Genomic DNA, 26,552 nt, shown 5'->3' on the forward strand with positions numbered 1-26,552 from the left:
GTAGAATTGCTACCAGAAATTGTATGGCTCATTTCAAACAAATTCAAACAGTAAGTGCACCCACAAGAGGGCACAACTGAGGCACATCATTCAAGCTGGCAGCATATTTGATTTGCATACCTGTGGAACGGGACATTTGGGCTGTGAGCAATTCACAGTGCACTCTTGTACATTTCTATTCAGAAGTAAGCCCTATAATGTGGGGCTTGTTCCCATATAAGTTAACATAACCTCAAACCAGTTAAGGTAAAGGTAAAGGGACCCCAGACCATTAGGTGCAGTCATGACCGACTCTGGGGTTGCGCGCTCATCTCGCGTTATTGGCCGAGGGAACCGGCGTATAGCTTCCAGGTCATGTGGCCAGCATGACAAAGCCGCTTCTGGCGAACCAGAGCAGCACACGGAAATGCCGTTTACCTTCCCGCTGTAGCGGTTCCTATTTATCTACTTGCATTTTGACGTGCTTTCGAACTGCTAGGTTGGCAGGAGCTTTTAAGTAATTCAACTTAAAAGAGAACATAATATAGGCAATAGTACCCGTATAGTCTGGCGTATAAGACGACTAGGCGTATAAGACGACCCCCAACCTTTCCAGCTAAAATATAGGGTTTGGGATATACTCACCGCATAAGAAATATGACCCGGCGTATAAGACGACCCCCCAACTTTTGAGAAGATTTTCCTGGGTTAAAAAGTAGTCTTATACGCAGGAATATACAGTAAATTAATTTAGCAAAAGTCAGAATTCATGCACCAAATTGATTATGTTTGGGGGAATGGCATTTAAAGCTCATAGCATGAATTGCTCTTCGTGACCCCATGGACCATAGCACGCCAGGCACTCCTGGTAGTGCAAGACAGGAGTGCCTGGCGTGCTATGGTCCATGGGGTCACGAAGAGTCGGACACGACTAAACGACTAAACAAAGCATGAATTGAGCGAAACCTTTTTTTTGAAAATAATTTAAATGGCGTAAAGGCCTTTACTTCCTCCTAATGTTCGCTTATTTTAATCTTAATACTATCACAGTTGTCATGCTCTTTGATTAAATTGAGGCACATGACATTATTCCCTCATACTTGGTAGAGCTGACTGCTTATAGGGTTCCTTGAATTGTCTTCATAGGGACAGGCTAGATGTGTTCCCCGCTTTCTTAGTTGTACAGTGGACCCTCTAGTTATGTACCGCTCTGGAGACGTATACTTCCAGGTTTCGCCGCATGCACAGAAGCGCTCAATTGCGCTGCGTGCATGTGCAGAAGCAGCACCTCTGCCTACGGACTTTTCAGGTTGCGGATGGACCCCCGGAACAAGTTTAATTCGTACCTGGAGGGTCCATTGTATAAAGTTCCCCTGACCATGCCTCTCCATCCTGGTGAACCCAGTGCAACTCTAGGAGGGCACGTTTGATGTGCTTTCTCCCTTAATGCGCTGCTGCTCCCTCCGTACTATAAAAATGCAAGTAGTACAGCATTTTAACCTGTCCTACTTGAAAACTTTTAAAAATTAAACAGGAATTTAAGCGTGCACTCCTCTTTGAAATATAGCTGGGACTTTGAAGATCAGATCAGATCAGATCAGAAGAATCTTTATTTGCACCAGCCACTAGCCATAACAAGAAAACAAAATAAAATGTACTGAAGATAGAGGTAAAAAAACTTAACTATGCAAAATACATTTTGGAGGTTTACGTCCATAATCAAATAATAGATCTTATTCTAATTGCCCCCGCTAAAAACCTTTGCAAACCTTGCAAGGGACCTTGAAGATTGGAATATTAATAGGACACCCAAGTACAAGTGAGATAATACACCAATCCATTGTTAGCAAAGCTTAGCCTGGTATTGTATGATATCTAAATTTGACAAGCCAGTAGAAATAATGGTTTGAAACAGGTTTGCAAACCATGGTTTGCGGTCATTGCGGCTTGCATTGACAAACGATTGTATCTATCATTGCTCCATCTCCCTAGGTAGGACATTGTATCAAGAGAGAGAATTGCTGAGCAGGCAGAACGTGAAAGCGGGCACGTGGTTTGCTTGCACACCTGGAAGCTGAAGCCATGGTTTGGGTTCTAAACTCTGGCTAGCACAAATCCTTCTTTGTTGTGAATGCGTGAAGGGAGCCACAAAACTACCAATATTTGTTCTGCTGCAAAGCTCTCTACCCTTTCCTCATGCACCGAACTTGTATAACTGTCTGCACATGCTTGTGTATGCTATTTCTCTGCAGCAATCCCTGCCAGGGGTACTCTGCCTTCAGAATAATCACAATTACTGATGTAATACATAATAATAGTTTGAACTTTGCATTTGCAGCCCGTCAAGGGTGAGGCTCCTTGTTTTTCCTGTATGTTTTGAAGAGTTGCGTTTCGTTCCCAGACACACCTTTTTCTCCATTCTAATTAGAGATTATTAAAAAAAGGGCTTTTGTAGTTTTTAAGATGAAAAAGGTTGCTCTCGGGCGTCCCCACCACCACCAGTTTCCCCAAATATTTATATAAATACTAATGCAAATTTTGTACAGAATGAGGAAGGGACGGAATTCCATGGCAAGAGCTTGTAAATGGGAACTTCCATCTTTTCTTTTCCTTTTAAATGTTCTTTTTAAAAGAACAATTTTATTCACTAGATGGCAGTATGGATATTTAAAGATAATCTTAAAATGAGAAAATTCCTTCCAGCAGCACCTTAGAGACCAACTAAGTTTGTCATTGGTATGAGCTTTCGTGTGCATGCACACTTCTTCGACCTGTAACTTAAAATAAGAATGAAAGCTGACTGCTGTTCCAAAGAATACTAAGCAAATGTGGTTCCTAAATTCTCTTCGGAATTAGAACTGGGTCTCTTGCCCTCTATATTTAAACATTTAAAAAAGCCACATGCAGGGCATGCTTAAGACCACTTCACATGTTGCAAATGAGAATTGTAGTGAACACACACTGGCAATGTCCATGGACCTGGGAACCGCAAGTCCTAGGAGCAGAAGGCCCAGTTCAAATGGGAAAATCCCAGTCTTGATAGGCATGGCAGAGGTCCGAAATAGGCTCTCTCACTTCTCCCTTGCATATACAGTGGTCCCTTGGTTCTCAGACTTACTCCGTTCCGGGAGTCCGTTCCAAAACCAAAGCGTTCCAAAACCAAGGCGCGCTTTCCCATAGAAAGTCATGCAAAACGGATTAATCCGTTCCAAACCTTTAAAAACAAGCCCTAAAACAGCAATTTAACATGAATTTTATTATCTAACGAGACCATGGAGCCATCAAATGAAAGCAGCAAACAAAGTACTGCAGTCATACAATCAATCAATCAATCAATTGGTAGCTGAGCTGGGTTCCACACAGTCACAAAAACAAAAGATCCACAAAAACAAAAACGCAAAATAGTAGAAACAGACAGACCTCAGCATAATACTCAAAACGGAAGTGTGGCACTCAAAACGGAGCATGTTTGGTTTCTGAAAAAAGTTTGCAACCTGGAACACTTACTTCCGGGTTTGCAGTGTTTTGTTTCCAAGTTGTTTGAGTACCAAGGCATTTGAGAACCAAGGCCCCACTGTACTTGGCTTTGGCAAAGATTTCTTGTTTCCTTAAGCCACGCTTACCTGTGACGTCTTCACCCAGGTCCCAATGGTATAAGGGAGTCCTTCAAAACCGGGAGGATAGGAAACGAGGATTGGATTCTGGTCTTATTTCCTGGTTTGCAGGGATCCCTTGAAACACAGTTGCCTGGCTTGCACATCATGGAAGACTGTGGTTTTAAGAAAAAACGCTTTGCTGAAGCTTGGTGTCCTGGCGGGAGGAGAGGAGGAAATATGTAGATGACGTAGCTTGTTCTTAGGTCAAAAAACCATGGTTTATTGTGCAGGGATCATTGCAGAGGGAGCGAAATTCTTCCCTTTGTCAGTTTCTGTCCTGGAATGTTTTATTCTATCCCTGCCTAGGGAGAATGTCTTATCCTTCCTATACAGTACTGTGAAATGCAAAATCTGACCAGGTTTCGGTGCTAGGCTTAGCTCCATGCGTAAAACGCTGAATATGATTTATCCACATACTTCATGTTAATTCCTATATGGAAGCTTCCCTGAGTGGTGATGGTTTAATTTACTTTATGATCATTTAAATCAGAGAGCACTGCACCTTTCCCAGCTACAAACCCGTCATCTCACTTCAGTTCCTTTTTCTTATTTGAGCCAATCTCCTGATTTAAAACTGGGAACTAGGCCTGGTGTGTGTGTGTGTGTGAATATTTGCCTTGGAGTTGCACACACACCCTCCAAAAAAAGTGTGCATTTGCATGTGCATCTCCTGTGGCAAAGAGCAAATGAGGTATGTGGAAGTGGTTATTCTGTCAGATTAGGACCGGAGAGACCAGCTTTCAAATCCACACCATGAAGCTTAGTGGGTGACCTTGGGCCAGTCTGTGTTTTGCAACCTAATCTACCTTGTTGTGAGGATAAAATGAAGTGGACAATTGCTGTTATAGAGGGGAGACACCCCCCCAGCAATAAGTATGCAACAATAAGAATGCAACTTGCAACCACTTTCTCCCTTTGGAAAACTAGTTGTTGTTGTTTAGTCGTTTAGTCGTGTCCGACTCTTCGTGACCCCATAGACCATAGCACGCCAGGCACTTACTTCCGGGTTTGCAGTGTTTTGTTTCCAAGTTGTTTGAGTACCAAGGCATTTGAGAACCAAGGTCCCACTGTACTTGTCTTTGGCAAAGATTTCTTGCTTCCTTAAGCCACGCTTACCTGTGACGTCTTCACCCAGGTCCCAATGGTATAAGGGAGTCCTTCAAAACCGGGAGGATAGGAAAAGAGGATTGGATTCTGGTCTTACTTCCTGGTTTGCAGCTTTGCTGAAGCTTGGTGTCCTGGCAGGAGGAAATATGTAGATTACGTAGCTTGTTCTTAGGTCAAAAAACCATGGTTTATTGTGCAGGGATCATTGCAGAGGGAGCGAAATTCTTCCCTTTGTCAGTTTCTGTCCTAGAATGTTTTATTCTATCCCTGTCTAGGGAGAATGTACTGTGAAATGCAAAATCTGACCAGCTGGTCCATGCAAAGCTGGTCTCTCAGGTCCTAATCTTTGGAAAACTAGTAGTTTGTCCTAAACCACAGAGCCTAGGGCTTGCCGATCAGAAGGTCGGCGGTTCAAATCCCCGCGACGGGGTGAGCGCCCATTGCTTGGTCCCTGCTCCTGCCCACCTACGGTAGCAGTTCGAAAGCACATCAGAGTGTAAGTAGATAAATAGGTACTGCTCCGGCGGGAAGGTAAACGGCCTTTCTGTGCGCTGCTCTGGTTTCGCCAGAAGTGGCTTAGTCACGCTGGCCACATGACCTGGAAAAAATGTCTGCGGACAAACGTCGGCTCCCTCGGCCAGTAAAGCGAGATGAGCGCCACAACCCCAGAGTCGTTCGCGAATGGACCTAATGGTCAGGGGTCCATTTACCATTAATAATATAGAAGGCCCTCTGCTTGTGACTTTAGGAATGCCAGTTCCAAGAGGGAGCCCTGCAAAGGTGGCAGGTGAGATCTGGGACACGGGCTCCCTTCTCACCTCTTCAGCAGAGCCAGAAAGGAAGCCCTGTTCACCTTTCTAAAAATGTTTTCCAACTTGCTTCCAAGAAGCACAATGGCCAACAAACGAATGCCTGCGCTCACGGATACTCTGAGTCTTGACACTCCGCCCTACAGGTGCAACCTGAATGCCTTGTGCATGTCGCCGCTTGCAGACCAGAAAGCTGCTATTTCAAAACAGCTTGTCATTCAACAGCAACAAAACCCTGGGTATTCCTTTCCAAATTGGAAAAGTTACAAACTTAGATAAGATGTATAGAAATTTGTACTTAATTAGTTGTTACAGAGCTTTGGGGAGGAGGGAATCTTACTAGAGACTAACACTTGCTTAACACTGAGGACTTGCAGCAGGCATAGGCAAACTCGGCCCTCCAGCTGTTCTGGGACTACAACTCCCATCACCCCTAGCTAACCGGACCAGTGGTCAGGGATGATGGGAGTTGTAGTCCCAAACATCTGGAGGGCCGAGTTTGCCTACGCCTGACTTAGAGTGTATAAACCAGCAATAATTACTAAATAATTTGAACTCGGTTGCTTGCAGATAAGTTTTGTTTTGTCCTGTTTGCACCCGCGACACTAATTAGCCTGCGCCACATTACTGCACTTGAACATAGCATGGCCCAGGAGTTTGTGGCATGTTTTATAGGCACTGGAGTATCATATTAAGGTACAGTGGTACCTCTACTTACGAATGTTTCTTCTTACGAACGGAGCTCCGTCCGCCATCTTGGATGCGGTTTAGATAGGATTTTTTCTACTTACAAATTTTTAGATAGGGTTGCTTCGACTTGCGAATTTTTTCTCCCTATGCATTCCTATGGGATTCAACTTACAATTTTTTTCGACTTACGAATGTGCATTCGGAACGCATTAAATTCGTAAGTAGAGGTACCACTGTATTTTTAATCATTCTAATGATGGTTTTTGGTTTTGTTATAATGTTTCCGTGTGGGGTTTTTCTTTTGTTTTCCTTTGTAAGTTGCTTTGAGATGCCTTTGCCAAGAAAATGTGACCAATAAATTTAATAAATAAGAATGACGTCTGGCCATGACTTGAGTCAGGCTTTCACTTCAGCTTTCCTCTCCAACGCAGAACAGTTGCCTTATCTTCCTGGCTGAGGACACAAGAGGCTGCGGTTGTGCACTGGATTTACTGCTTTCACTTTCCTTCCATAATAAAGCCCCTGGGACTCGGATGCAATTAATTTGCAGCACAATCCTATACATCTCTGCTCAGAAGTAAACTCTAAGGGCTTCAGTGGGACTCACTGAGATATGTACTACCTGGGACTACAGGACGGCAGCTTTAATGAACTTTTAGAGAGCGTACATCTTTCCTTTAGAAAATGACACACATGTATGGGCAAATCTTGAGGAGGAAACAGCTTTCAGGGCTCTGACTCACCATTGCTGCTCATTTCAGTAGAGCAGAGAATTTAAACCACAAGACTGCTTCTTAGACCAGTGATGGGCAACCTTTTGAGCTTGGTGTGTCAAAATTCGCCAAAAAACCGAGCATAACTCGGGTGGTGTGTCACCTCGAGACAAAAACCATAATTTTGCGATATTTATAGTTTAAATACGGTACCAAAAATGTATAATTGTAATATATAACTGTATTTAATAAACCAAAAACTAATTATTTAAACAAAACAAAACAAAAAACCCTTATTTATCACAAAGTGCCCAGAGTTGTTGAGCTTTTGGGGGGGAGCTGCTGACCAAAGTTTTGGAGGTTTTTTGGGGGGGGGTGCAAAAGTTGCTGTGCTTTTTTTGGGGGGGGGAGAGAACAGAAATAAATGACGAATAATACCTTCGCTGGAACTAACACGCATCACCAACATAGTCTGCCAAAGCGCCAAAAAACCCAGCACAGAACAGGTTAAAAAACAAACGCTGTTACACCCAATCATAGTCTGCCAAAGCACCAGAAAAAAACAGCAGAGAAAGGGTTAAAAAAACCAATCTCTGGCTACCAGCAACAACAACAACAAAAAAGGATCCGGGTTTTAACAGCGGAGACAAGCTCTAGCGGGGACAAGCTGTAGGAGGAGCGGGAGAACAAATGGGGGGGGGACAACAGCAGCACGAATGGGCCGATGGGGCGCGTGCCAGCAGTGAGGGCTCTGTGTGTCACATCTGACACGTGTGTCATAGGTTTGCCATCACTGTCTTAGACAATAACATGAGAACCAGCTCCTTGGTTAGTTTTAAAGGTAGCAGTCCCCTTCCTTATCTGTTCTGTTCCTATGCCACATTAAAAGCACCAAGGCTGCATGACTGCTAGCTCTCCCTGGTGTGTATCTTTTGATCCTGCACTTTGACACAGAGCTTCAAATATTGTGTGTTGCAAATAAACCTACAGGTGCTCATTTAATGTAGGCTCTTAAAATTCTGTTATCTTTTCCCATAGGGATTTTGTTTTGTTTTGCTTTTAATTGGAATCAGAAAGGATACCTACGGGTAAGAACGGTTACCTTTCCGATACTTGAAACTAGAATCGATTGCTGTCGTGGCAAAAGAAATTATTGATGAAAGTTCTGTATCCACGGGAGAGCATCCTGCCTTTCTTCACATCAGCAAAGTTTAGTCAAGTACATAGGAAAAGGGCAGCTTTCAATGTCAATCATCATGCAAACTGGCACCATTTCGTTCTGGAAGTGTCGATATTTGTGCATCGGAGTATGTGTGTAAATGTAAATTTCTTGCCCACCACCCAGAATCACATCCACATCTTTTCTCTTAATCCAGAAAGCAGTGTGCCGTTATGCCTCCTTTTCATAAATGGGAAGCAAAAGCGCCTCTTAGTCTCAACCAGACACTTTGGTGCACACAAAGGGACCTCGAGCTTTTTGCGCTGCATGTGGAAGCTTAGGTGGGTGGGAGGGAAGTTGATAGGCTCAGTTGAGACAAAGAGGTATAATAAGATGATATGATGCTATGTAATGTGATTACAGTGGACCCTCTAGATACGAATTTAATTCGTTCCGGGGGTCCGTGCGTACCCTGAAAAATCCGTTTCCAGAGCACTTCTGCGCATGTGCGAGCGGCGAAACCCAGCAAAATGCTTCCAGGTTTGCTGCTTTCACAACCCGAAGTTTATGTTACTCGAGAGTAACGTAACCCCCAAGGGTCTACTGTAAGACTAATACGAATTATTTAAAATAATAATAATAATAGAGGATCTTCTGGATCCCTTCCAACTCTACGATTCTATAATTCTTCCTATGTGTGAGAGAGCCAGTGTGGTGTAATGGTTAAGAGCGGTAGACTTGTAATCTGGGGAACCGGGTTCGTGTCTCCGCTCCTCCACATGCAGCTGCTGGGTGACCTTGGGCTAGTCACACTTCTTTGAAATCTCTCAGCCCCACTCACCTCACAGAGTGTTTGTTGTGGGGGAGGAAGGGAAAGGAGAATGTTAGCCGCTTTGAGACTCCTTCGGGTAGTGATAAAGCGGGATATCAAATCCAAACTCTTCTACTTCTTCTATGTGAAGTCCCATAGATGATTCTCAGGGCGCCAGGAACAAAGTGGCGTAGTGCAATCCCTTCTCTTATGCTTGTGCGGCCAAGGGAAAATTAATGTGTGCTAATTCACCTCCACTCTGCTATTTCCTTGATTCCATAATTGAAATGAAAATCACGAAATTGAAAGGCAGGGTTATTATCGTCAAGAGACCGTGCATAGGCTCCATATGGAAAAATATTTCCACTTCCTTCCACTGCAAATTGATTACCGTTTCCCAAAGAGTATGTTAAGGAGACACTAACAACGTGTAACCTTTTATCTGCAAAAGGTAAAAGAACAGAAACCGTGTTTGGGAGTTATTTATTTAGAGAATGGAAAGATGTCGGCCATGCCCCAGTTCTGAACAGCTGAACATTGTGCTCAATGTGTACATGTGTGAAAAAGCAATTTCCTGAGCATTGCTTATCAGCTGGCAGGTGTTGGTGTTTGGATTTTCACTGTTAAGCCGCAGGAAACCAGGGTGTTCCTACATCCGGAACTTGCCTGGCATTAAATATAGTCTCTGAAAGATATTTCTTTGGTGTTAGTATCTGGGCATTTTGAGCTGGCATTTTCCTGCTAAGCTTTGGGAAACAGAGTGGACTTGCTAAGCTGATACATGTTTGTTTGTTTGAAGGAAGTCTGTTATACCTCTGATACCTCTGGCTTTAAGACTAGGAATTATAATTTCATTCCAGCAGACTTGTTGTTTAGTTGTTTAGTCGTGTCCGACTCCTCGTGACCCCATGGGCCAGAGCACGCCAGGCACTCCTGTCTTGCACTGCCTCCCGTAGTTTGGTCAAACTTCGAGAACACTGTCCAACCATCTCGTCCTCTGTCGTCCCCTTCTCCTAGTGCCCTCAATCTTTCCCAACATCAGGGTCTTTTCCAAGGATTCTTCTCTTCTCATGAGGTGGCCAAAGTATTTTTTAATGTGTGTGTGGGGGGGGGGACAGCCTTAAACACAGATTTTTTTGAATATAAAAATGCAATATAAGTTTTTGTCATATGCAAGACGTGTGAAGCGTAGTGGAGGGGAAATGCAGGATGCAACAGAAGATAAAGGGACACATTTCAACCATGATTCATAGACTCATACAGTTGAAAGGGACCCCGGGGGTCATCTAGTCCGACCCCCTGCCATGCAGGAATCCTGCTCACATCCGTCCCTGCATGGGCTCGAACCACCAACCTTCTGGTTAATGGCCAGATGCACAGACCCATTGTTCCCCCTGACACTTTCGATCAGTTGTCCTACCAGAGGAATGACTTTCTATTGAACAATATGTGCTTTATAAGGTGGTTACATGGAGATGTTTGCTTACTTGTGAGAGGCAATAACCCAAATATAGTTGTTTTAGTGACTTGATGCTGATTTTTCTTTAAAAATACAAGAACAAAACTTTTCACTTCTAACAAAACAGTAATGGACATGTTTACTTCATAAAGTTTATTTATGTATGAATGTGTTTATAATCCATACTTTTGTTTAAAACACACACACACAACTAAATAAATTCAAGGAGCTATATAACATATGAGAGTAAAAACAGCAAAGGCGCCCATAAAACAATCCCATGCATCTGGGCTGATTGTCCTGTTCATGATATTTCAGTTTCCTCGATGCAGCTTATTAAAATCTAAGGCTGTACAAATTGCTTGCTATGCTATAGCAATGCCGTCAAAGTCTATTGCACTTGTCCTGCGCTGTTTCTCTGAGAGAACAGTGTGAGGAACTAATGGAGGAAGCAATTGACATGGGAAGATTTAAACAATATTAATCCTACTGTGGAAGGACAACTGAATAGGCAATGGTTTTGTCAGGCCTTCAATTAAGATGCGTTGACAGAAAGCAATTAATCAACAGATTTGGGACTACCGGTACTTCTGGCTTGCAGAGCCCAACCCTGCATTGTACAGTATTGTAATTCTGCCATGGACTTTATTTGGATGGTGGCTTTAGTAGAAAACGATTGAGTGCCCACTCCCAGTCTTCCCAAAAGGCTTCTAGTCACACATCTGAGAATCATAGAATCATAGAGTTGGAAGAGACCACAAGGGCCATCCAGTCCAACCCCCTGCCAAGCAGGAAACACCATCAAAGCATTCTTGACATATCCCTGTCAAGCCTCTGCTTAAAGACCTCCAAAGAAGGAGACTCCACCACACTTCTTGGCAGCAAATTCCACTGCCGAACAGCTCTTACTGTCAGGAAGTTCTTCCTAATGTTTAGGTGGGATCTTCTTTCTTGTAGTTTGAATCCATTGCTCCGTGTCCGCTTCTCTGGAGCAGCAGAAAACAACCTTTCTCCCTCCTCCATATGACATCCTTTTATATATTTGAACATGGCTATCATATCACCCCTTAACCTTCTCTTCTCCAGGCTAAACATGCCCAGCTCCCTAAGCCGTTCCTCATAAGGCATCGTTTCCAGGCCTTTGACCATTTTGGTTGCCCTCTTCTGGACACGTTCCAGCTTGTCAGTATCCTTCTTGAGAAGATTATGAAGTTTTGCCAAGTCGCAGAGGTTAGAATTGCCTTAAGATTCAAGCTGTTGTTAAGTCAATGTTACCCCTGAAAACTCCCTCTGAAAGTTTAGGAGCATCTCCTGAGCAACGTGGTATGAGGAGTGGAGGGTCTGCTGCGGGAGAGGAGACCACCAAAAGCCCAAACAGATTTTGAACAATTTCCCAACTGCTTCAGTAGTCCTGCCATCCTGCAAAGTTTATGTTATCTCCTGACTCTTCAGAGCATCTTGGAGCTGTCTTGAGCAGGAAGATGGGACAGGAAACTCAGAAATTATAAAATGACATTGTTTCAGTTATCTGACATCATAGTTCTTGAATGCAGTAGGAAAAAAACAGATTGCTGGCAATAAGGACCTAAATTTTTAAAAAGTGGTTGATTAACTACTAAAACAAAGCAATTCTATAATTTAAAATACTCCTACAAAATGCACCTAGTGAATTTCAAACGCTGTCCTTTTTCACGTGCTTCCTCCGTGTGAGGTCCGGAGGGTAGCAACACGAGAACGGGGCCTTTTCTGCAGTGGCTCCCCATTTGTGAAATCCCCCCTCCCCGGTGAGGTTCTCCTGGCACCTTCATTATGTATTCTTAGGTGGCAGAATACATACTATCCCCTTTAACCAGGCCTTTGGCAGATTTAGATCTAAATCCCTTTTAAAATGTGTTGTGGAAGTGGGGGGGGGCTTATTGGATTGCCTTTGTTTTTGTTTTTATTGTGTGTTTTGTGTTTTTTTATATTGTAATTTTATGTTGTGAACTGCCCTGAGATTTAAAGGTGTAGGGCAGTATAGAAATCTAATAAATAATGATAATAATTAGGTGTGGTGACACCTGAAACTATATCCTCCTTTGGGTGGGAGATGTTTTCTGTCTTCTAGAAGTGGATTGAAGCTCATCTTTCCGCAAGCTATCTGACCTGTTGCTTCACTTTTGGTCTCCGTTTTAGCAATGTAGTTATTCCTGTAGAAGAGCCAGACTATAATTCCCTTTAAAGCCAGCAAAATGGCAGAAATACTTGGTCCTGTATCTCTTTCCTTCTTGACCACATTTTCTGGAGTGCTTTGCATATGAAAAAACACTTTGTGAGTTGTATGTATCAACAACTTTTAATTTTAATTTTTAAACTTCTTGTGTAACAGGTACAGCTACTTCCATAATACAGCTAAAATGCAAATAAAATAAGAAAAAACTAATATGAAAATAAGAAGGCCTATTTTTAAGATGGGGAAAACCTTTCACATGAAGTGAACATAAATAATTCTCATCAATAATTGTGAGAGGTTGTAAGCAAAGTGACTTTTAAAGAAATTTAAGCTTGAACTTAACATACATGGCACATACTGGCATATGAAAATGTCTGAACAGCATGACTAGAACTGGGACTAAGCTAAGATTACCAGATTGTTTTCAAAGAATCTGGGGACACTTTTTTCTTTTGAAAAGAGAAGAAAAAGTTTTTTGAAAAAAGAAAAAAGAAGAAGTCAGGGCCGTCTTAAGCACCTTTGGCGCCCTGGCGCCGTAGTGCGAGGGATCCCCCCTCGCCGCCCCGTTTTCCAGCGCAATGGGTGGGCGGGCGGCCGGGCTCAGCACGCAGCGCGGCCACCGAGGGCGCTACTGCATGGCGGGCTTAGCACGTGGCACTGCTGCGTGGCGGAGCGGGCGGGCGCAGCTGCGTGGCGCCCCCCTGGTGGGCCAGCGCCATGGCGCCCTGCACCACCCAGCCTGGCCGTAGAGCTGGCCCTGGAAGAAGTAATATCTTCTCTTCTGTGGTCTCCTCTGTCGCGTGGCCTTCCTCTGGACCCTGGCCTGCTCTCGTGGAGCGTTAGCCACCGTGGAGTAGGCTCGGGTCAGGCCTGGGTTCGGCCACATGTGCTTGCCCTCCGGGTACTCTCCTACTTCTCTTCCTCAGCGGCAGAAGTGGTGCAGCAAGCTTGGGGCTCCCCTCTTTTTTCTCCTTCCTCTTTCTCTCTCTTCCTTCTCCTTCTCCCTGCATCGGCTCCAGGAGAGCACCGCTGGGCAGTTAGCCGGGTGCTCTCGCTCCCGGCTCAATTTGGGTTGCGGTGTGTTTGTGTGTGTGTGTGTGTGTGTGTGAGCGGTTCCCCCTGTTGACGCGCCATGTGTCCCCGGTTCCCCCTTGGCAGTGGCGGCAGCGGCAGTCTCACAGCCTGGTACAGCAGTTGGCTCTGGCTGGCTTCAGGAGCTGCTCGCTGCTGTGGCGCTCGCCATTTTGCCTGCCTCACCGGAAGTCCCCATATGATGTGTCTTGTGCCATTGAACCAATCACGCAACATTCATTCCCTACTAATAAATCTACAACACTTAAAATATAAATCCGGGGACATTAAATGAAATCCGGGGACATTCTGGGGATGGATTTTGTCCGGGGACAGATTTGTAAATCCGGGGACTATTCCCAAGAAACGGGGACGTCTCGTAACCATAGACCGAGAGAGATGTGTCCTTTTAATCATAGATTCGTAGAGTTGGAAGGTACCCCCAAGGGTCATCTAGTCCAACCCCCTGCAATGCAGGAATCTCAGCTAAAGCATCCATGACAGATGGCCATCCAACCTCTGTTTAAAAACCTCCAAGGAAGGAGAGTCCACAGCCTCTCGAGGGAGATGGTTCCACTTGCATATTATATTCCAATATTTGTATTATTTACAATGGATTATTGATCTCCAGACCTTTATTGATAACCAGAAAATGGGAGGATGGGCTGACAGAGATTTGTAGAATTCTGTGTTTTATAAACTGCCTCCATCCTATTTAAATACCCTAGCCCCTGGCATGTTTCTTCTCAGGCCAGAGGAAGTAGTGACTATTCTTAACTTGTTTCTTATAGCAGGGGTGTCCCACAGGTCAATCCAATCACGATCTACTGGTAGATCCCTGGGAGGTTTTGGTACATCGTGGTCAATCACTGGGTCCCCTTTCCTCAGCATTGGTTAAACTGAATCCGGCCCCTCGCCCTCGCCCCACCTACCATTCTCACATGATCTGCAGAACATAAGACTGAGTTTGGTCAGTAAGGCTGTTTGTTTCCCCAGAAATTTGTTGGTGAGTGGCTGTTCCTTTTTCTCCCCAAGAACCCAAAAAACCGGGGCTTTCCTCCTTCCTAAGAAAAGCTCAACAACTTAGACCTGACCCCCCAAAAAATGGAGTAGATCACTGCCAGTTTTTAATTCTGTAAGTAGATCGCAGTCTCTTGGGAGTTGGCCACCCCTGTCTTATAGGAAACACAACACCCACTAGAGCACTTCTGTTGCTTCTCTTTCATATTCCGCTGCTTGGAGACCCCCACGGATCAAGGATAACACAGAACGGAAAGGCGGGGATTTGGGCTCATTGCGATGAACTTGTTCTTCTGGGATAATGCTAGGAAGATCTGACAACTACACCTTAGATGTATTTGGGGTGTAATTAGAATTGTGCCTTTGAAGTTTGTGTTTCTGGAAGACCCGCGTTACCAACCTGATGCCCTGCCAACACTTTGGACTGCAACTCGCCTGCTGTCTTGAACTGCTGTGGTTTGTAGTCCAAAACATCTGAAAGGCACCAGGTTATTGGAGGCTGCTATTGGAGGGACCCAGGTGGCGCTGTGGGTTAAACCACAGAGCCTAGGGCTTGCTGATCAGAAGGTCGGCGGTTCGAATCCCTGCAACGGGGTGAGCTCCCGTTGCTCGGTCCCAGCTCCTGCCAACCTAGCAGTTCGAAAGCACATCAAAGTGCAAGTAGACAAATAGGGACCGCTCCGGCGGGAAGGTAAACGGCGTTTCCGTGCGCTGCTCTGGTTTGCCAGAAGCAGCTTTGTCCTGCTGGCCACATGACCCGGAAGCTGTCTGCAGACAAACGCCGGCTCCCTCGGCCTATAGAGCGAGATGAGTGCCGCAACCCCAGAGTCGGACACGACTGGACCTGATGGTCAGGGGCCCCATTACTGTTTATAGGAGATGTGATTTGCTTTTCCCTTCATGTTGTTCCAAAAAGAATTCTTAAAACTTCATATAGAATTTTCCATTACAGAGTGAACGGTCTATGCATAGCCCAATTAAAAAAGAAAAGAGAAGAAACCCAGTCGTACAAAACCCATTTACTACTCAAACGCAGCACTTTGGTTGCAGTCAGTGCCTGGCATACAGAATCGCAAAGCCTGCAGCCTCTATTTATCATCTCTTGATGGGTCAGGAAGGTCTTAGAAAGATCCTGGGAGTGGTGGGGCTTAGATCTGGGGCAGACGGTTGGCGTACCTCAGGAATGCTTGCCACACTGGAGAGAGAACATCTTGGATTTTGCATGACCTCTTCATGTGGTGGGTGAGCTTATCTAGAAATAAATAGGCTCAAAGCCTGAACCAAGCCCTTGTATGTTCCCTTCTACAATTTCTCTTCTGCAGTTTGGAAGGCAACTACAGTACTCGGTCCTGCAACTTGCACAATAGCATCACAAAATCTCCTGCAGCCTTGTTGCTTTAATACTGTGCTATTCCTACAGTTGCGTTCTGCCAGCTGTGCGTATTCAGACACATGTGTTTCCTATTTTGACTGTGGAACTGCACTTTGTTAGGCGAGATGCCTCAGTGATTGTTTTAAGATAAAACTGGAGCATGTTGGATGAAAAAACAGTGTATAAACTTTTAACAGGCTCTGGTCTTTGCAGAGCTGAAATCCCCAGCTTGGGCCAGAGTTGTGTGTATGTGCATGCTAACTTTTGTTTAACCAGTCAGTGGGAGGAATTCAGCCTTGCGCTAAGTTGATCTTTCCATCAGTGCAAGCTTTTTCTTCGTCAAATAATTTTTTATTAGTTTTCCAATATTGCCCCAATAATAGCCCAAGTATAAAAATACTGATTAACTCCCTATCAATACACTTTAGTTGAAGTGGCTCCCTGCGTGCTGGAGTTGAGGCATTCATAAGCTTACATTACTGGATTCCATGCTCTTATTAATTCCCAGTTGCATTCCAATTAAAATATTTATACCTTGTGTGCTGGTCGGTGACCGTAATAAAGATCTATCTATCTAATCTATCTATCTATACCTTGTACAACAGCTGCATTCTTAATGATTTCTGTCCATATTGGAAACAAAAAAAAATTCCTTCCAGTAGCACCTTAGAGACCAACTAAGTTTGTCATAGGTATGAGCTTTCGTGTGCATGCACACTTCTTCAGATACGCTCTTCTTCTGTCCATATTGTCATATTATTTAACTTCCAGAACTTCAAGTGAGGAACTCTAACTCTTATCATTTTGTTCTGTCCTGGTATGAAGTCTCCCTTGTGTCCACCTGTCGATTCCTTTGGCCTTGTACCATGTTCTGTGGGGTAACCTTCTTGAACTGGTCTGGTCAGTGCCTGGATGGGTGACTGTCTTGGGTATCTGAAGAAGTGTGCATGCACACGAAAGCTCATACCAATGACAAACTTAGTTGGTCTCTACTGGAAGGAATTTTATTTCCCCATCCCTTGTTATCTCCCATTATGATTTGGGGCAGAACAAGCCTATCACGCCTCCCCTTCCGCTTGTCTTGTCTTTTCCTTAGCTATTTAGTTTCAAGCTGTGTCTTCAAAGTCCATGGCACCTTTGGTAAAGGCTGTTCTCCAACTGAAGCGCTCGCAAGCAAGTGTTCCCAATTTTTGGTGTTTATACTACTTTTTAAAATTTGCCTTGGGACAGTCTTTAAACATCTTTTGTTGACCACCAGCATGACACTTTCCATTTTTAAGTTTGGAATAGAGTAGTTGCTTTGGAAGATGATAATCAGTCATCCGCCCAACATGACCAGTCCAACGAAGTTGATGTTGAAGAATCATTGCAAACACTAAGTGGCAATGTTTCAGCCAGAAATCTTTTGCCAGCCTTACTTGGGCAGAACCTGAGACATTCTGCGTGCAAAGCAGTTGCTCCAAAGCCGACAGCAGGAACTTACCCCACGTGCATTTATGCTCGCATCTACATGTCGCATCCATGTCTAAATTACAATTTAAGCCCTACATGTTCCAAGCTAAAGTAAGAGCCCACTTAACTTCTTCTACTGACAAGGAGAATGAGATGTGTTTAAATAGCGGTGATCTTTTCCCAATGCCACCTGCTGCTTGAGACTTGGTTTCTCATGAGGTAAATGAATTCTCAGCACCTCGTGAAAATAGCTCTCAGTGGTGCCTCTGAATAGGTCAGCTTGCTTTAGCTCTCCTAGGATAACTGTTAGCTATACTTAGAAGAGAGTTAGGGCTCCCAATCTCAACATTTGAGAGTGTCATTTGGGTGTGTTAACCTGCTGTCCTTCCTTTCCTAGCATTTTTTTTAAAAAATATTTTAAAAAACAAGTTTCAGTGTGATGGCTGCAGGTAAGAACTTCTGATCATGGCTGAATACTCTTAAAATCTGCATTAACTATATGATGTTTTTTTATATATAAAAATGCACTCTTTCTATATAGACTTCTGTAAGTAAAGAGTTAAAATTACAAACTACTGTTTAGTGCCAAGGAAGAGACTGCTATAAACTGCACATAGATTACCTGGAGGTATTGTAGGGAGAGATTTGCCATTTTTCAATAAACCTTGCAAATCTAAAAACCTTTTCCCCATTTTCTTTCCCTTTATAAAGGAATAGAATTAAGAGGTACAGAATTAAAAAGGGCTGCCTATGTTAGTTTGAGGTACTAGCATGCCTGACTTGCATAGGATGTATATTACAGTGGTACCTCGACTTCTGAAGGTTTCGACTTCCGAAGTCCGCTAACCCAGATGTATTTTCGCCGCGGTCTGCAAAATTGCGCTTTGTGCATGCGCAAAATAGACGCTTCAACATCCAAAGTTTTCAACTTCCAAAGAGCGCCGCGGAACAGGTCGCCTTCGTAAGTCGAGGTACCACTGTAATAGCCACCCTGTGGATTTTTATATACTAAAAAGCACTCTATATGAATGAAATAGTTCTCAGCAAATAAGAATTTGTTCCTCATTTATACCTTGTTTTTTTTTTCAAAAAAAAAATATCTGCTATACTGAAAATGGTAGTCCTCTGACTTGGTTAGACTTCTATAGAATGTCTTCATTGTATGGCAATTTATAGGGTCCCCAGATGTCTGTCAGACCCATGCCTTTTGTGACTGGAATTAACATTTGGGGTTTTAATACAATTTTGCAAAATGAGTTTGCAAAAACTAGCCCATGTGCCCTTGCCAAGGTGTGCATTTGTCACCTAAAAGAGGAAAGGTGCCATTTTTACAAAGCTTTCTCTACCTGGAATGCCTGGAGACTGTTTGTAGTCCCCACAGCTGATTAGGGTAGTAGTAGTTATGTAGAGTTAGTTTCAAATACAAAAAAACATTTGTGTGGCTCAATGGGTCAGTGTGTCTGGGTGTTAACTATAAGGTTGGTGATTTGAGCCCAGCCAGGGATGGCTGTGGGCAGGATTCCTACATGACCCTCGTTATTACGTACGAACTTAGGAAACTTGGGGGGGGGTAGAAAATTTTCTGCCCAACATCGCTGGGTAGAAGTGAGGAAGCTGAGTTGATGGGCTGAAATTTAACAACTGGCCTTTTACCAACTAAGAGCTGTTGGACTACACAAGAGTAAATCGATATTTCAAATCTTTGGGAACAACTTCATGAAAGCTATTGCTGTCTCCGCGAGTAGTTGCGCCTGCAAAGTAAAGATATTGTAATGTGAACCATGCAAACAAAAACAAAACCCCAATACAAATCCATGAAATTTTAGTTTCAATGTTTAGTTTCAGTGTTTTTACCTAGAAAGCATGAATTTGTTTTGGTGTAAAACCACACACTTTGAACCCCTTTTCTGCTGAATAATTAGCTTCGCAACAAAAAAATTCCATCTTTATTCCCTGAACTGCACTAAGAACAACGAGCTTTTGTTAAAAGGTTTTTCTAGATATCAAATATTGGAAGTAGCAGAGTATTCAGACTAAGAAAGTTTGCTAGTCTTCTGGATTGAGCTTGGCGAGCATTGCATTGTAATTAAATCTGCCCTTTAGAGCTGAACTTTTGTTAGGAATAGGTGTCTGATTATAGCTTGGAATGTACACAAATATACAGGGCGCTCTCTGAATAGTGTGTTAGCTAATATCAGCACAGAGCTGTAGCCTTAGCTCTTAAATAGTTTTGCCGAATGTAATTTGCTGGAGCTTCCCGGGTGGCTGAAAAGGCAGGACGACTCAGAGATTTATCATTGCTGTCTTCAGAGCCATAGTCTTGCCCAGGGGTAGGCAACCTAAGGCCCGGGGGCCGGATGCGGCCCAACCGCCTTCTCAATCCGGCCCGTGGATGGTCCGGGAATCAGCATGTTTTTACATGAGTAGAATGTGTCCTTTTCTTTAAAATGCATCTCTGGGTTATTTGTGGGGCCTGCCTGGTGTTTTTACATGAGTAGAAAGTGTGCTTTTATTTAAAACTAGTGTAATTCAGCCCGTTGAGTAAACGGGCGCTAGAACATCCCCGGGACCTGTTCTTCCTGTCGGTGGCAGGGGGACAGGTACGAAGGAGGAGAAAGCAGCCCTTTCTCCTCCTTCCTTCCTCTCCCCCAGCCGAACCCCGGGACCTACGCCGGGGAGGAGAGACTCTTTCCCCGCCCTGGCCTGCCCTGGCTTGGCTGGAGGCGGCACCGGGGCCGGCCGCGAGCCCTGCATTGGCAAGGTGGGAAGCCCCGTTTCTCCGCAGGACACAAACGCCTACCTCGCTGCCGCTGCTTCGCGGCCTGCCGCCGCGGCCCCGCCGCTCCTCTCACGGGCCAGGGAGGGTTGTGAGGAGGAGGCAGAGGAGGACCAAGATGGCGGCATCGGGCTCCGGGGCCGCAGCGGCTGCGGGAGCCGGACCGGGCTCTTCAGGCGCCCTTCCTCCCCCCATTCACCTCCGCCGGCCTCCACCCTCGTTTCCCCGACGTGCCCTGCAGTGAGGCGGTGTCCAGCCGGGAGCGGCGGTTGGAGGAGGCAGAGGGGGGAGTGTGCGCACGTGCAGTCTCTTCGTCCAGTCCCTGTGTCCGTGGGGCACATGCGCAGTAGCGCGGACACAGGGACTGGACGCAGAGACACTTGCACATTATTATATAGGATGCATCTCTGGGTTATCTGTGGGGCATAGGAATTCATTCATTCCCCCCCCCCCAAAAAAACAATATACCGGTAGTCTGGCCCACCACATGGTCTGAGGGACAGGGCTGAAAAAGGTTGCTGACCCCTGGCCTTGCCTCTGTCTAAGAGTAACTTTTTAAAAATGATGCACACTGACAGTGGTGTAAAGAGTAATAAGCAATTTGCCGAGTACCAAGTGTCAGAAGTGTTATGACCTCGGTCGGAGGTTGCATTAAGCCTGCACAATATAACTATGTCTTATGGACGTGACAGATGCCAAGCCACATTTAGCAGAACTGTACGTTTTCTAGTACTCTAACCTTGAAATGTAGAAAATTCCAGCTTGGCACTTGATAAGAGGGCGGTGGCGGTGGAATCATACATAATTGTTATCCGTATCATAACTTGAATAGCACACTTTAATGCATGTCACTTGTTACTGAGCTGCCAATTGATATTTGCGGCAGAGAGGAGGGTGAGCAACGGGAGTTGTTATTTTATTTTATTCTCACAGTGAACAGATACCAAAATCGCAGTGGTCTTCTGGCTCTTCAGTTGCATCTCATGAGCTAAAATGGGGACGATGCTTTTAAGAGTTGGTTTTTGGGTTAAGAAAACACCTTTCATTTCTAAAAGAATGTAAAGAATGCTTTTTACTGTTTGTTTCTGTAATGCCGTTGCTGCTATTCTGCAAGCATTTTCCTGTGCTATAAGTCTGTTCTCATAGCTAATGAAAGTTTGCCGAGATACTTCATTTATTGACACAATAAACAAGAAATGCAAATACAGTGGTACCTCTACTTACGAATTTAATGCGTTCCAAACGCACATTCGTAAGTTGAACAAAGTTGTAAGTCGAATCCCATAGGAATGCATTGGGAGAAAAAATTCGTAAGTCGAAGCAACCCTATCTAAAAATTCGTAAGTAGAAAAAATCCTATCTAAACCGCATCCAAGATGGCGGACGGAGCTCCATTCGTAAGTAGAGTTATTCGTAAGTAGAGTTATTCGTAAGTAGAGGTGCCACTGTAAATAAAACGTTTTGAGTATACGGAGCAGGGTCTATGGAGACCATAGCAATTGTTGCTTAAAAATTGCAATCCATAATTACAGTGTAACCACTAGTTCATATCATCACAAGTCTTGTAACATTGCATATTGTTGAAGCTCTGCAAATGTGAGCCTACCATCTAAACTCTACGAACGAATCCCAGCTCTGTTTAAAATGCCTCACTCCTAGGCTCCCGAACCCAGAAGGAAACACCTGGCCACAGGGATGTTGTCATCAGTTGCATGTAATGCTAACTATATTCTTATGCAGTAAAGTCAAGGCCAGGCACCCCCAAACTCGGCCCTCCAGATGTTTTGGGACTACAACTCTCCCATCATCCCTAGCTAACAGGAACAGTGGTCAGGGAAGATGGGAATTGTAGTCCTAAAACATCTGGAGGGCCGAGTTTGGGGATGCCTGGTCAAGGGATTTGAACTAGACATAGCCCTACATTGAGAAAACCCACTGAACTCAGTGGATCTACTCTCAACATGATGAAGTCTTGAATTAAGCCATAGTGGTATCTTGATGTGGTTTGGGTAAGCCATTCCTGACCTGACTGCCCACTTTCCTGCAAGCCATGTCTGAAGGAGTCCCTTTCATGGCCTGCTGTGGGAGGTTCCAGGGAGTGGTGTGTCTTGTTTTTTTCCGTCACTCAGGGTTACATTTTAAACACTGTACTCTGGCCAAGTGCCCAGAAAAACATCTTCATGCAGCGACTGGCAACTTGGGGAGGCTGAAATTGCAGATTAACTAAAAGCTCCCACTGATGACTGAGTAGCCCACGTTAGAGCTTCTGTCTAGCAAATGGAGCCATTTCAGTTCTCAGGCTTTGGCAACCTAATATAATCTGAAACATTTCACTTACCTTAATTATTACTCGTCACAAAGAGCTACTGCATGTGGTGTCTGCCTCTCCAGCAGAAATGCTACCTCTGGCTTTTGCTGAGCTTTTCTGTCAAAATAAATTTAAAAATTGTCCAGTAGCACCTTAGAGGGCAACTAAGTTTGTTCTAGGCATAAGCTTTTGTGTGCATGCACACTTCTTCAATCACCCATCTCCTACTACCCTTCTGAGAAAAACCCCTCCCCACCCTCCCACTAAATATAAGGGTCTGGTGACTTCTGTTTCAGTGTATCTGAAGAAGTGCGCATGCACACGGAAGCTTAGACCCAGAACAAACTTAGTTGGTCTTTAAGGTGCTACTGGAGAATATTCTTATTTTTTATTTATTTATTTCAACTTCTTAATACCAACACGGCTACCTACCCGAACATATTACCCTAGTTATCATCACATCATTTTTTAAATCATATTGCAGATGAAATATTGAGGTAAAGGAAGTCTGTTGGCTTGCTAAAGGCTATCTAGTGAAACTGAATTTTCCATCGGACAGCTCACACTCACAGAGTAGTGGTTAAATTGAACATGTCCATATAGCACACCTTGCAGCATGCATGGTGGATATATGCATTATATTGGTTTGCGCATTATAAGGTGGGCTTTCCTACGCTTAGAATCAGACATGTGCATTTATACTAATTGCACAGGATGCTGTGCAGGTGAGCGGCCTTCGTCAAGGTGAGGGTCCCTAAGTCTAGTCAATGGCAGCTTCTGAATGTGAGGTTTAAGCACAGGCTTAAATGGCAATAGGTGGACAAAGGACCTAGCAAGTCCCCTGATTTTTTTTATTTTTCCTTTTCCTTTTTCATCAGACTTTCATCAGCTACGTGTGTTGATGAATAAGCTTTTGCCTGTATGCGGAAAAGAAATTTCTTCCAACTCTTGACAGTCCTGTCAAGCCATGTCAATACTGAGACTCTTGACACTTGGACTATTCAGTGTTTGAATATGGAATAATGCCTTCTCCCGCCTTGAGAGCAGCATCTAGGTAACTTCTTTCGGCAAATAGTACTTCTAACCAGTCATTACTTGTTTTTGCATTTGCCCTGAAGTATTCAGAACACAGTCATCTCAGGCAGGTATGAGACAAGCATGTAGGAACACAGGATTGGTAAGGGCAGAAAGCCCAATGTTCTGAGAAATAGACTTTCTTCTAATATACGTGCTCTGTATGACAACTTTTAAAGTTCAATACACACACACACACACACACACACACACACACATTGTGTGTGATATACAGTATATACATGCACAAGGCTGAACATTGCCTGCAAATTGCAGGGTTAATTTTTTTTGCAGATTAGTTTTCCTTCTTGTTTTAAATTCCCCATGATTGGTTTAAATTACACAGCCACCTATTGCTGGCTAGATAAATGATGCTGAATGATAAAACAAGCCCCACATGGTTTAATCATGGATGTGAGAATGATAGCGCCATGCAGTTTGATGCTTCTGAACCCGCACTGCGCACATAGTGCTAGCGTGCAGTTCAGTTGTCTTGGTTCTGTGACATGAATACAGTTGTGCCCAGAAGCAGATCTGGATGATCCAATCCATTTTTATTTTATTTTTTTGCACTTTGGAACTATTGTGGCATAACATCATGCTCTCTCACAAACAGTATTGGCAAAGTACATTTTTCATGCTACTGTCTAGGTCCTTGGGGCCTGTCTGTAATTTTCCAGTCTATAATTTAGCTCCCCTTTGCTTAGGACCCTCGTATTTACGGGACTGCATCTCCTGGTATGCCCCGCGGAGGACCTTACAGTCCGCAAATAATAATATCTTGGAGGTCCCAGGCCTCAAGGAGGTTAAACTGGCCTCATCCAGGGCCAAGGCCTTTTCGGCTTTGGCCCAAGCCTGGTGGAACGCTCCATCGCAGGAGACCCAGGGCCCTGCAGGACTTAGAATCATAGAATCATTGAGTTGGAAGACACCACAAGGGCCATCCAGTCCAACCCCCTGCCAAGCAGGAAACACCATCAAAGCATTCCTGACATATGCCTGTCAAGCCTCTGCTTAAAGACCTCCAAAGAAGGAGACTCCACCACAGTTGACATCCTTCCACAGGGCCTGCAAGACGGAGCTGTTCCGCCTGGCCTTCAGTCCGAGCCCAGTTTGACCTCCCTCTATGGGACCCTGTAAGTTACCTCTTTGGCCCTTTGATCGGCTCATGTGGGGCCAACATGGATAGCTGGCCCTGAGGTTCCTGACCCCTATGGTTGTAATTCGTGGGCATTTAATTTTTTCCTGATTCTAATTTTTAAGCTGTATTTTAATCAATTGTTTGATTGTGTTTTAATGTATTTGATATTTGATGTTAGCTGCCCTGAGCCCGGTCTTGGCCGGGGAGGGCGGGGTATAAATTAAAAATTACTTACTTACTTAACATTTCAGTCAGATTCTGGTCTAGACTCTAATGCCTTTCAAGCAACCTAGAGGCAAGTAAAAGTGATATTTGTTAGTCCAAATTGAAGTTCTTTGCTCCTTTATGCTCACGCAGACTCTCTTTATTTCAGGGCTTCGTTGTTACAATCACTGCCTTATTGATTCCCCCTCTAATCAAAGCCAAAGCCATGCTTGCATTACTTCATATTTACAGTAGAGGATTTTTACCAACATTCTGTGTTCAGCTCAGATATTTTCATCCTTCTGTTATTGGTGAGCCCAGCCTTAATGGTGCATTGTAAGACAGTCATGCTTAAAGTCACTTGACTTTTGAAACTCACACTGTTCTGTATTATTATTATTATTATTATTATTATTTTATTTATTAATGCATCAGCCTATCCCATTTTCTATGCTTAAACTTGAGGACATGGGCCTATACCTGGTGATCATTATAATGAAAGTCAACTAGTTTTGGAATTGCAGTATTTTGATGACCCTTTTTTTCTTGTTTCAGGTTGCATGCTTGATTGGATTTGATGCTTGCTTTGCATGACTCCTAACAGTCAGTTTCTGGATTTGTCACTGAGCAAGCATGGCCCAGCCAGCAAATATGAACGGCAGCTCCACAGGTAACTTTTTGCCTTATGAGAAGTAACCTCCCCTGTATAGCAAGACTATACTAAAATGTTCCTTAAAATGTTGTGTACATGTTTATTCCCTCAAGTATTGAAATAGCGTCATGAAATATCTCCCTGCCATGAGGTTATTTCCGTGTCAAGTTTGTCATGTCTGAATGGCTCATGCATGATGTCTGCATCCAAGTAATCCGGTGTATAAGTTGCATAACTGATAGCAGCAAACTGGCTTCTGTTTTTAACAAGAAGCAACAAATGGCCTGGAATCATTAGAGAACAACCAGTAGGGAGACTTAATGGCACCATTATGAAGACTTGCATAACCAGAGTTAAACAGAGCATTCCTGGTTTTGTTTTTTCCTTGCCAGGAACAGAAGATTTCTGTCAAATGGAGGTAAAGCTCTATCTGGTTTGGAATCTTTTCATTGTCACAATTCCCTCCCACTTGTGACATTATCCTTTTGCAGAGGGTGATGCCTCTAGGGTCTGAATGCATTTACTGGGCCAGAAGAAGAAGTCTGTACAGGCTATATAGAAATTTGTTGTTGTTGTTGTTTACAACATTTCCATCCTGCTTACTATCTTAAAAATATCTCTTAAGCAGTGTACAGAAAACTGAAGCATCAACGGACAATGTAAACAACAAAAATACTAGAAAAGCACACAGTTGCACATAAAAATGTTACTTTAATACAAAGTTAGAAGTGAATTACCAATTCATTTTCCTTCTGATATACCCTCGCCCTCACCCTTCGGGTTCTCACCCAGGGTCCAAACAATCATTGCATCTGAAATGCCCGGGGCTCATTTTTCCATTTTTGCATAGCAGTTTGCAGTTGCACAACACTTTTGCATGAAAACTG

At 43.9% G+C, this 26,552-nt stretch overlaps 1 protein-coding gene across 3 annotated transcripts in view; it reads left to right on the plus strand.

The window, feature by feature from the left end:
* KANK1 (KN motif and ankyrin repeat domains 1) overlaps positions 1-26,552 on the plus strand; it is a 123,599-nt gene that overhangs the window by 45,587 nt on the left and 51,460 nt on the right. For 2 of the 3 annotated variants that reach the window (XM_088658971.1, XM_035097480.3), the window contains exon 2: positions 25,569-25,683. In XM_088658971.1, coding sequence (XP_088515097.1) covers positions 25,647-25,683 — 37 coding nt within the window. In that variant the 5' untranslated portion in view covers positions 25,569-25,646. Of the gene's footprint in view, positions 1-23,472; positions 23,649-25,568; positions 25,684-26,552 lie in introns of all 3 variants that reach the window. The other variant, XM_088658972.1, reaches the window with a different exon arrangement.

Source organism: Zootoca vivipara, chromosome 15, assembly GCF_965207765.1.
Source record: "Zootoca vivipara chromosome 15, rZooViv2.hap1.1, whole genome shotgun sequence".
Lineage (NCBI taxonomy): Eukaryota > Metazoa > Chordata > Lepidosauria > Squamata > Lacertidae > Zootoca > Zootoca vivipara.